We start from the raw sequence: 12,100 nt of genomic DNA, 5'->3' as shown, positions 1-12,100 counted from the left end.
GTCTCCCTCCAAATGATGCTCTTTTTCTCTTGAGCTTGCTGTCTGGCTTACACACACACATACACACTCACACACACACACACACACATATATGTGCACCTCCTCGCCAACACAAACACACAAAACATCTGCTCGCAAAGTTCAGACAGCGAGAAAGTTCCTTCTGTTCAGACCTCTGCTGCGTGTGTGTGTGTGTGTGTGTGTGTGAGATAGAAAGCGGCAAAATAATGAATCGTTCCTTCTGTTAAAGTGGTGTTTGACAAATTAGAATGAATGAATGTCGAGACACACGCCCACACACCCACACACACAGACACACACACACACACACACACACACACACACACACATGTCCACAGCATATGGCTACTTAGGCCAGGTCTATGAGGAGAGATATTTCCCATAAGGTCGAGTCCTGACACTGACCACCTGTGACATCTCCGGACCACTCCACACCCCAGCAACGAGAAACAGAAATATTCGGTGTCTGCCCGGCCATGCTTCTGCATAGATCACTGCCTTTATTTGATCAATCTGGGCTTCCTGTGTCCCTGATGGAAGAAGAAAGGAGAGTTCTAATTCTCCTCCTCCTGGCTGTCCTCTTAAAGCTGCTGGCTATGAGAATCATTTCACGTCCATCTGCCACAGGCCTCAGAGCTAATTAAAAGCAGCAGCTCACTCTTCTCGATCCGGGCTGCAGGTCACGGCTAAAATATATATCAGCAGCGGCCGCGGCAGCAGCTGAGGTGGCAGCACTGTCCCGAAGTTGTTTTGACTGCTGCCGGACAGCAAAATTAAAGAAGAAAACATACTCAATATGTCTAAAGTCCAGAGCCCGTGTGAAAATGTGAGGATGAAGGGAAAGAAAAAACATTTTGCGGGGGCGAAAGAGAGGGGTGGCAAATCAGAGTGATGGCAGACCAGCATGGAAATGGAGGGGGCAGGGAGTGTGGGCTCCATTAGATAAGAGCAGAGTGTGTGGGAAGTGACAGCTTGTAAGTTCTTTGCTGGCCAGTATTTTGAGGGCTGGGGAGTTTGGGAATGTTCATACATAGACAGGATTTGTATGTGTGTGTGTGTATGTGTGTGTGTGTGTGTGTGTGTTGAAGTGATGGGTAGGGGAACGCGCAGACACACAAAGGGAGTGAAGTTGTGTGTGTGTGGAATATGCAAAGTGGGGTTAGGGGAAGGCATGCGGACATAAATTGAGAGCGGTGGGAGAGGCAGGAAGAGAGACAGCGAGATGGGGCTGGGGACTCTGGGAGCGATGCATATCGGATCAATAAACTTCATAAACAACATCATCAGCTCGGTCACCACGAAGACAGCCAACCGCCAGGCACCATCTGGCCCTGTCTCACCGGACCGCAGGATCAGCCAGCGTAACCTCACACACAAACACAAACGCATACACACCGCTTCACACACAGCTTTACACACACTGTTGCACAGGCAGAACCGTGCAAATATTCACTGCACTCGCTTTGACACACATGAGTGCACACAGAGACGTTTGAGCCAGGTAGACGCAACTGAGATTGGTCTGGGGAGACCAATCGTGTGTGTGTGTGTGTGTGTGTGTGTGTGTGTGTGTAGTGCACGTGTGTATACCACAGCAGTTAAGCAGTTTATTCAGGAACAGAAGTTTATGGGTTCTGTAACAGTATATCCTGTAGCATGATAATGACCGTAAAAGAGACAGAGAGGGAGAGAGAGGGAGAGCCAATGGAGAGAACAAAGCCATATAAAGAATAATTTAGAGGCAGAAATGCAGGAGTGAGAGATGGAGCGGTGAGGTGAGATGGGGGGGATGGGGGAGAGGGAGACATGTCTTGTAAAGACAAGAGGGGAGCTGTGAAGAAAGGTGCAAATTAGTCTTTTCTGTGAGGGTTCAAAGGAAGTGTTATGCATGAATCTTTATCACAGTGTGTATGTGGGTTGCAAGCAAATCAGAGTGTTTCATCTCACAATGCAGAGACAGAGGTTGTTATATTACTACTTAAAAATGATGTAGTGGGATTCAGTTCTTGTAGTCATAATACAGGTGTGTGTGTTCTTTGAAGAGCAGAAACAGACAAAACATTATATAATTATAAGGGATGAAATGTTTCTGGATACATTTTATCTGTCTAACAATATCATTCAAATTACTTCTATGTCACAAAATATATTACCATAACCAGACGCTGCGAGTGGCAGAACCAGCTGTCATTTTTATCTTGTTTCCATGGATACAGGTACTGGTGCGAAAACTTCGAATCTTAGACAAACTCTCTGCTTCAAAGTTGCACACCAATCAGGTTGGCTCGGCCCAAATAAATTGCCAACACCACCGTAGTGTGTACCCGGCTCCATGACGGGAATAAAGAAATTATGTCTGATGAGTCGATGGGCAAAAAACTGTTTCTCAGGTTCTTTTGGTCACTGTCAACTTTTTACTGCTTGTGACATGACACAGAATAATTAGATATTGAAATTAAGTAATATCACCTTGTTCAAAATGTTTATCAATGGCTGACTTTCTACAGCATCCATTATTTTAGACTGCCATTTTTAAGTTTATTCCATTTTGCCATTTTACCATTATAATTATGTTTCAGACTTAAAATTTATAATATAATTTATATTCTATAGTTTGAATTTAGTACTTTATAGATCAATCTTTTGCTCAAGATCAGTTATCATTAATGAACTACTGATTAAGGTGTGGGTTCATTGGCACCAAAAAGTCTAATTAAAAGAATATTAAACACACACAAAAAATTTAATAACTGCACAACTTTCTTCGCTGAATCCTCTGACTGAATATACCTTTTCAACTGTATACTTGTACCACAGTTTATCTTTATTTTCATATGTATTTTCATGTATTTTCTGATGTAATATCCTGATTTAAGACCAGGTATTTGTGTTTGTGTTGTGTAATACTACTATTTCATTGTCTAATTTATATGCTTTTACTAAGGTTTTCTCTTAAATTTGAAAAGCTCAAAGGAAAATACTAACTCACAGCCTTTTGTTTTCTAATGGGGGTTTTCCTTTTTGGTGGTTTGATAGATTTGTAAAACAGAGTTTACTTAATAGAGTTCAAGTTGAATGGGTGGTAATTTGCTTGTTAAGCTGTCAGTCTATCACAGGGGCGAAGAAGAAAGAGTCAGACCAGGCAACCCCGGAGAAACAGTAGCATGGAGGAGAGCAGCCAGCAGTTAGTAGGACAAAGTGGTAAATAGTGAGCCATCAAGAACTGACTGTAAGCTCGGGAGCATGCAAGATGTGGGGCTTTTGTTCAGTGACTGTGAATGACTGTAAAAAACGTTTTAACAAGTGCCATGTCAGAAGAACTGTGTGGAGCATCTAGCTAGCTACTTTAGTAGGTTTTAACTAGTGTGGACTTTAGATTACTAGCCGTTAGCCAGCTTAGCTGCTGAGTCTACATCAGCAGTTCAAGAGAGCACTGTGGGACTCAACCTTGGACATTGTTTGTTTTTTACATCAGACTTTGGATTTTAAACTGTTTTTTTTTTTTTTTTTTTTCTGTGAAGGACCTCTTGTTCAGGCAGTGGCCTCCAGATTTACCCTGGTCAGGATGGTGCAGTGTCCTAAGAACGGATTCACTCCTCTGAGCTCCAGGGCACATACTACATAGACTTGAACAGACTGTAACAGTAACACATCTGTGGGCCCAGCTGTTTTTATTGCTCAGTACATTTTATGCATAATAGTTTAACACACTGAAATTAGAAACCTATTTGGCTGTATGGTTACTTTATGGCGATTGTGAATACTGAGCATTTTGCTTCATATTGACAGTCCTTTTCACCAAAAAGTTTGTAACCAAATCACAAGCACTTAAGACATGTTATCTGTGATTAATGGTCCTTTCATCGTCATTTACAAGCATGCCAGAGTTATCTTTTCTGCTTCGCTGCTCTGGTAATTAACGCAGTATGACCCAGCTGTGAAAGGTTCAAATATATTTATTTTATCCTCTGTTTTTCTGTCTGTTTCAATTTTTGTCCTTTATATTCTTCATACATACAGACTTTCAGATATGTTGTTTTGTTACCTGTGTTGTATCATTTACCTGATGTTTTGTACATGTTCACAAGAAAGTTTCAGCCAATATCGATGACATGCTGATATTAACGTGCATCCCTAGTTCACATGATCAGTAAAGTTCAGACTCTTATTTTCTGTTAATGTTGAGAAAGAGATATAATGAGTCCACATTTAAGACAAATAACCAACTTAAGCTTTAATATTGGTATATTGGAATTTAAGGCATTTTTAGACCTCCAGGGCCTGCAGACATCTGGCCCACTGCATCAATACAAACACACTTTAATGTTTTCTTTCAACAGTGTATTGTGGATAACCAACGTACAACAGCTGAAGCTGTGAGTAAATGTATTTAGAAAACCTGAGCTAATGATCCGCTGCTAAAGGTTAAAGCAAGAACAGTGATTATCAGAGTGAAATGTTCTCCCTGATGAATTCACTGGATGTTTGTCTGAGGTGTAGAGAAAACTATAAAATACCTACTTCTGAATCTCTCTACATTTCAGTTTCTCTCTCTCTCTCATCCACTCGAGGAGTGGAGAGGTTATCCTGGACACTCCATGGAGTTAATTGAGATGGGCGAATGATTTATATCAAATTATTGGAAGTGACATTCCTCCCTCTCTCTGCATAAAATTGGTATATGGTCTAAATAAAACATTAAGTGTAAGGCCTTTGCTGTGTGAAACAGCACCTCCATTTTTATTCCCAGAATGTCACTAACATTGTATTTCATAAAAATGTGTTAATTTCTTATGACTTCAGTGGAGGCAGTCAGGTATTCAGCAGGAACTGTGTCTGCAGTAAACAGCCAAGGAAAACCATGAATTTAATGGGTTATCTTGATGATAAAATGCATGGATTGTGCATTTTTGGGCAGGATGTTTATCTGTTTTTTTTCTCAACTTAATTAAGATAAAGGGCAAAGAGAAATGGCGCCAACGTAGTAACATTAACAACATATACTGGCTCCAACACAGCCCGTCGCGTCATCTGTGTCGTGATCATTTGAGCAAACCTCTAAGCTGACTGCACCTGCCAAGCTGTGACAGCCAATTGCTCACTGTCAAATCGAATTGTGTTTTAAATGCTCTGCTAACCTGCTGCTGCAACCGTTACATCAGTGCTTACAGTGCAAACTGTGCAGCCACCCCAGCTTCAACTCAACGTTCATTATCTTCATTTAATGGATGGGGATCTTCCAGAACATGTCTCTACTGCCAAACTCTGCAGTTTTTTTCTACTTTCTGTTTGTTCTTAAACATTGATCCACAGGCCCTGCTAAGCCTTCAATTTCTGTTAGGCTTATATATACGTATATATATGGTATGGTCACTGTGAGGTGCGCACATATCCACTGGAGTTTCCTAATTATACTCAGGTGTGTGAGAATGTGGCAGTTGATTGAGCGCTCATGGGGAGACCCCAGTTTTCTGAAGCACTGCTCCTGACACCCTGCAGCTTCACACCTTTGCAGCTCATGACCTTTTGTGGAGGACTGCAACTGTAATATCAAAACAGAGCTCGCTGCTCACAAGAGCAGCCTCTTCTACACGCTCCTGGTTAGGACTCCTAACATGTTAAGATAACCTCTAGATGTGATTAGTCCATAACTATATAAGGACTAATCAAGTCAACAGCACCAAGAAGTCTACCTTCAAAACTGTAAAGGACGATGCCTCGCTTAAAGGACACTTCAGGCTCTAGTTTCCCAGCGCGGCACAGGGTGGCACAGGGTGACGAACCCCACGCAGAGCTAGTTTCGAGTAGCGCAACCCGAGGCGCGCTCAATTTGATAGTTTGGCAGACCGAGGTGTGCTGAGATGGGTGTGGCAGCGCAGCAGGGGGAGGTGTCGACAGATCCAGCTTGGCGCAGTGACAGTTTCGTGCCAAAAGGCTTCACCGAAGGTGCGCTAAAAGCTCGCCAGCTGAAACCAGGTCTACTGTCAGCGCAGGCGGAGCGCAGCCGGTGTAAGCCGAAGTTTGGCTGACCGGCGGACAGCGCGCACACGTCACCAAAACCTCACAGGCAGGTTTCCAGAATATCAGGCACATTAACAATGCAATAAATACCCAAAAAAACACTATTCAATGCAACTATCTGCAATCAGCACATAAATGTATCTCTATCGACTGTCCCGTCACATCTGATGTCAGATCACAGGGGATTGGCACCATTTGGCACATTTGGCACGCGTAATGGAAACCCAACCTGATTTGATTAACACAGCTGCAAACTAATGAGTTCACATCCCTCTCAGCCACTGGCCACACCCAGTTGGCAAAGCGCAGGTGCACTGCGCCCCTGCCTTGCCCGGTCTGCGAAACTAGAGCCCTTCATGTCTACGGTGCAGCCATCATCAAAGACAGACATGCGTGTGTGTGTCATTATTTTTTTTTCTCCACCATATTGAAATGATGACAGTGTCTTGCTCCCCTCTATGACCGCTGGCTTTTTAAACCATCTCCTGAGTGTTGCTATTAACAGCTTTGCCTTCCAACATGGTTGAACAACACATCTCACGAAATAGTTCTTTCCAAGCAACAGTTGTGAGGCTGGACTTTCACTAGACATGATTTATTATTGACCTCTTGAGAATCCAACAAAAGTATTTGGATGAGATTAGCGAGGGGGGAAAAAAAGGCTGTCTGTGCTTGTCTTTATGCCCTGCTGTCAATCCTACTTTAATGTGGTTAAGTGGCCATTAAATAATTGACAGACAGGTGCTTATTTGTTGCATTAGGATTCCTCATTTCAGACTTCAGTCTATTTATTTATTCATTCATTTTTTTGCTGCTACTTGCCAGTGGTAGTGGCAGTGGCACTCTTATTTGTGGTGTATTTGTGAGGGGTGCGGGGCACTGTAGCGGTGATGCTCTGAGAGTAAACGCTTTCAACACAGGCTGTGTCTTGTGCAGCAAAATAATTGCAGTCCACTGCCATTAAGCCACACTCAATGAAGCCCCATTAAGTTAACAGAACATTTTCCATGTTCATTCAAATTAAAAAGCAAGTCAAACTTGGTCTGAACCAACAACAAAAATGATACAAAAAAAGACCTGCTAATGTAACCTGACTCTACAAAGCTTTCTCAAAAGCACTTGTGAGGTGGTGACTGTCATTAAACGAATGAAAAAGTTGCTGTCTGGCCATTTCCGTGTACAGCAAGGCCACTGACAATTTCATTCAATAACACGCAGGGGAGCAGTTAGTGTTCCTAATGGGGAGTTAGTTATATTGGAGTGTGAGAGCAGCCTAATAAAATCACTGAGGGTCTGTATCTCAACACCTACTTTCACTGATGAGTAGATTCAAACAGGTACATATTCTAAAATAATTTAAGATACTGCCTCAATTTATGGCACATTACTCTGAAAAACCTTTCACAACAAACCTACACGTCCCCACTCTGTCTGAATAATTACATTATTAATACACTGTATGGACATTTTTCAAAATAATGACACTGACAGGATAGTTGTAGCAGCTACTGAATAATATGCAAATTACAGGCATTTCAAAAGGAGCCAGACAACAGCATTAAACAAAAGACTGTGAAATACAGCTTACACAACACATCCAGGGACCCTCATATCTCTGCTGTGCAATTAATATAAAAGAACATCTCCCCTGCACCTAAAATTACTTAATAACCTTGTAGATTAGACAAGAGAAAATGATTTGATTCATTGAAAAATCCATTTTATCTTCTCTTGATAATGTCCTAAGTCTTTTGTACAGATGTCTAATGAAAAGGGTCAGTTATCTAAATGGCTTATTATTCATAACAATTGGTGTGCAAGGATTTAGAAAGAACTTCTGTGCCTCTACTGCATGCTAATTAATATACCACTGAGGGATAAGAACTGTAAAATTTAAATTTTATCTCAAGCGGTATTTTGTCACACACACATATACCAGTGTGTCCGCAGAGACAGACACAGAGACAGAGAATGAAAGAGACACCTACATTTGGTTGTTGGGGATTATCTTGTGCCCGTCTTTATACCATGTGACTACAGGTCGGGGAAAAGAGGCAAGGGGAGGCTGGCTGATGATGGCTGCTCGGCCCTGGGTCACCGTCTTTCTCTGATCTTCAGCTGAAAAGTTCCCCATGACTGGAGGAGCAAACAGGTATGAAGAACATGAGCATCAGTACCGATGTATAGAATCAAATTCAGCCAGAAATTAAATGAATGCAATTAAATCACTGGGAAAAAAGCAGCATTAAGGCCCGGCCACACCAGAAAGTGGCACATCAAAATTCATCTGCGTGGCTTTAGGAAATATGTGTTTGTAGAGGCGTGGGGACGTAGTGAATTTAATCATAGGATAAGTTGGTAAACTACTATGGCTGGCGAGCTAACCTCTAACATGTGAGCCAGCCAGGAACATGTTGGCACCACGCAGCAAACCTCCGGGCTAAAAAGTAAAGCCAATGCAGAAGTGACAAAAACTGCAGTTCCTCTAATGGCCACTTGGCTGGCTCCAAAACAGAGTCAATCCCCCTAGACCCCCATGTTTAAATGCAGAAATAAACATGTTTACAGCCTGGTACAAAAAACTGTTTTGGGCCGGATTACAATAATCAATCATCCGATTCAAATCGAGCTGCATTTGAATAACAAATATCGATAATATATCTGAATATCTGTAACTGTTAGCTTACTGTTTTACATGTTGGTGTAATTTATTACTGTACCGCTGCGGCCTCTCCTCCTGCTGTCTGTGCATTGGGGCTGACACATACAGATACAGAGTTGAGATGCCATGGTGGAAACAGAGAAGTGAAGATAACTTGAGCCGACGACAGCGATACTTTTAACAGTAAGTGCAATAAAACCTCCACAAGGATAAAGTTTAAACGGACAGGAGGACTGATTGATGTCTCTGTTCCTTACTCTTTCTAAACTTTACTCAGTATTGTGATGCAAGGAATAAGTTTACTGACATTTCAGATTTGTTTTCTGTGAGATATTGAGTTTATATAATGACTTTGCTGCTCTAGAAACAACATTTAGTTATAAAATATTCAGTTTTAATCCCATTCTCAATTTATTCTTTTTTTTAAAATAATTCCTTGTCAAATTCACAGTATTAGTTCTCTGAGAATCTCTTTCACACACTAGTAAAAATTTGTACTGTAACTGAAGTATCCCCAATCGAATCAGATTGAATCGGAAATCGACTCGAATCAGAAATCGAATTGAATTGGGACCTTGTGAATCAAAATCGAATCAATTCAGGAAATCAGGAAACCCAGCCCTAGTCATTAGCATGACAGTAACGTCCTGTTTACAACAGGTATTAACATGTGTCTTGGGTGACTGAATCAAAAGTGGACAGCTCTTACTACAGGCGTGAATGCATCCGATGTGTCCTCCATGCATCTTGAGATCCAATCACTTAGATCCCATTCAGAGGCGGCCCATGTCTGTCTGTTTACACCTGGCATTAGAATGCATCACCACAAGCCTTTCAAGTGACTACTTGTGATCATATCTCATTTCCCCGCTCTTTATGCAAATGGGCATGTACATAATTTTTCGCACAGCCCCTCCTTGCCCTGCTCTCTACCTCTCTACTCTGTTTAACATGTTTCTGACATTCAAATACCAGGTGTGAACGTACAGTCATAGAGCTGTCCATGTGTGATCTGCTCACCCTGGATGCATGTTAATACCACGTGTAAACAGACTCTATGTTCTGACAGTTTATTCAAAGGAGGTCTCTGAGCCACGGCAACAATAGCTTCGTGAATTGGTCAGCACTGTCAAGACAGCTTGCTATCAACAGTGCAAATTTGTGTGTCGAAGTTCACACAATTTATTTTGCCCCCGCGAGCAATTAAACTGATCTAGCGCATCAATTAAATTAACTGATTTCATCATTTTAAATGCTGGTGTGACCGGGCCATTAGTCTTTAAAAAAAAAAAAAGTCCTTTCTGTTTACTTTTTGGGTAAAAGCTTTCCACATATTACATTAAAATATTAAAGTCCAACTGAAATTAAAGTGCATGTTTAGAGGGAACAGAAAAATGTCTGATATATTGGCAAAGACTTTTTAATTCCTTCTCTTCCCATAATAATAAAATATTAAAAATAAATTTGCTTTGATACTATTTCTTATTGCAAAAAGGGACTGTGATTTCAGCTGGACTTTGAGAAAGAGGCTGCATCCTTAGTCATTAAAAAATTCCTTTATTGGTGTGTTATCATAATGGTATGAAACAGGTGTGTACTCACAGGCCACCTGCACCTCTGTTCTCCTGTGTATGACAGCTCCCATCCTGTTTCTCACCATACACTGATACAGGCCAGCATCAGTCCTCTTCAGAGACGGGACAGACAACCTAAAGATGGACGGACACATAGAGAACATGGATGAGGGTGTGTTTTTATACCTCTGAGCTGTAAACAGACAGTATTAGGAGGGGAAAGGCAACATTGGGAGTGATATTTGGACATCAAAGAGACAGAGGGGAAAGAAGGTGGAGGTCTGTTTGTCCATATGTACGCACTTGTGTAATTCTCTTTCATGACCTTGATCGGAGAATGGATTCAGCCTAAGGTTGTCAAGGTTCCCCGATAACATACGGGAAGGCGGAGTGGTGCGTATATATACAGTATGTGTGTGTGTGTGTGTGTGTGTATGAGAATGTTTGACTTTTTTTTTTGTTTGTTTTTTCTTTTTTTACTGAGAGGGGTTGTTAATGGGGTTTTAATGGACTGTGCTTCACTAATGGGAAGCTTGGCATAGGATCTAGGTTGGTGCCATGCTGGACAAACACACAAATGCATATACACACAAGCACAGACACACACACACACACACACACACACACACACACACACACACACACACATTTATTACACACAAACCGGATAGACACAGTAAAACTGGACATCGCTTTGGGGCTCATTATGAATACCAGGACAGCCAAGTATTTAACTCCCAGGCTGTCAGTGTATGCTGCCAACATACACAAACCCACACACACATACACACTAATACACACACGTGTACATCAAAGACTCACACACGCAAGTCCATTTGAATTAGGAATGACACATTACACAGCAGCTCTCATCCTGAAACAGATTTTGATATTGGACACTGCATCTCTCTCTCCGTCCGTGTTCCATTACGTCCTCTAATAGGCGTGTGCAGAGGGGCTGTCACTGCATTTTGTGAAATCCCAACAAGTTTTCCTTTCTATTTCTCGCTAAACACAAACTTCAATGTTGACAGGTCCCAATCAATAAAATAATTTCTCAGTAAATTTCTCCGACACAGTCTTAGCCCTGCGTGTGAAGTCAAATTCCCCGAGTGATTTAAGATCAGAACAATTTCAATCAGGTTTTTCAATAAAGACAGCTTCTGCAAAAATTGACCAAACCCTCGAAAAAGCAGTCCGTGAAAAGTAACTCTATTTGTCAGCCAAACTGTTAGCAACCAAGATCACCAACATTCTCTTTTCTTTTGTAAGTCTACAGTTCCTTCTGATTATTTTATGGCGACTCACTATGTGTAAAACAGTGTGTAAAAAGGGCGAGGCTACTGTAGCTGAACTGACGCTGAAGAAGGAAACCTAACTGTCGTTTCCATTAATGTAAATCATTTTCACTTACAGCATTGCTCATCTGAATTCTTCACTGTCCAGTACATTAAACAGCATGAGGGGTAATTGAAAATAAAATAAATCAGACTATATTCTAAAGAGAAGGCGTTGAAAGGGAACAAAGTGTGTGATTCTGTGCAGGCCAGATTTATTTTCAATATGTGAAAATGGAACAGAATGCATTTAAATAGCACTTTTATTCAGATTTCTTTACAATATGTATAACATTCACACACAGAGAGACACATAGTCACACACACTGTACCACACAACGCACCAGCCTAACCTCTGGGACCAATAAGGGTTATTTGTGCCTTGCTCAAGAACACTTTGATGAGTGGACAATCCGCTCTGCCAGCCTACATTAAACTAACAGTAAAGATAAATGTAAATAATGTTGAGGTTGTAAAATTAGGGC

At 41.4% G+C, this 12,100-nt stretch overlaps 1 protein-coding gene across 2 annotated transcripts in view; it reads right to left on the bottom strand.

Annotated features, from left to right (window-relative positions):
- Positions 1 to 12,100, bottom strand: part of LOC125886087 (protein sidekick-1-like) — a 270,398-nt gene that overhangs the window by 162,761 nt on the left and 95,537 nt on the right. For both annotated transcript variants that reach the window (XM_049572031.1, XM_049572032.1), the window contains exons 3-4: positions 10,307 to 10,413; positions 8,031 to 8,178 (exon numbers count right to left, since the gene is read on the bottom strand). In XM_049572031.1, the coding sequence (XP_049427988.1) occupies positions 8,031 to 8,178; positions 10,307 to 10,413 (255 nt within the window). The remainder of the gene's footprint in view (positions 1 to 8,030; positions 8,179 to 10,306; positions 10,414 to 12,100) is intronic.

This window comes from Epinephelus fuscoguttatus, linkage group LG3 (genome assembly GCF_011397635.1).
Source record: "Epinephelus fuscoguttatus linkage group LG3, E.fuscoguttatus.final_Chr_v1".
Lineage (NCBI taxonomy): Eukaryota > Metazoa > Chordata > Actinopteri > Perciformes > Serranidae > Epinephelus > Epinephelus fuscoguttatus.
This window is presented reverse-complemented; position numbering and strand designations above follow the sequence as displayed.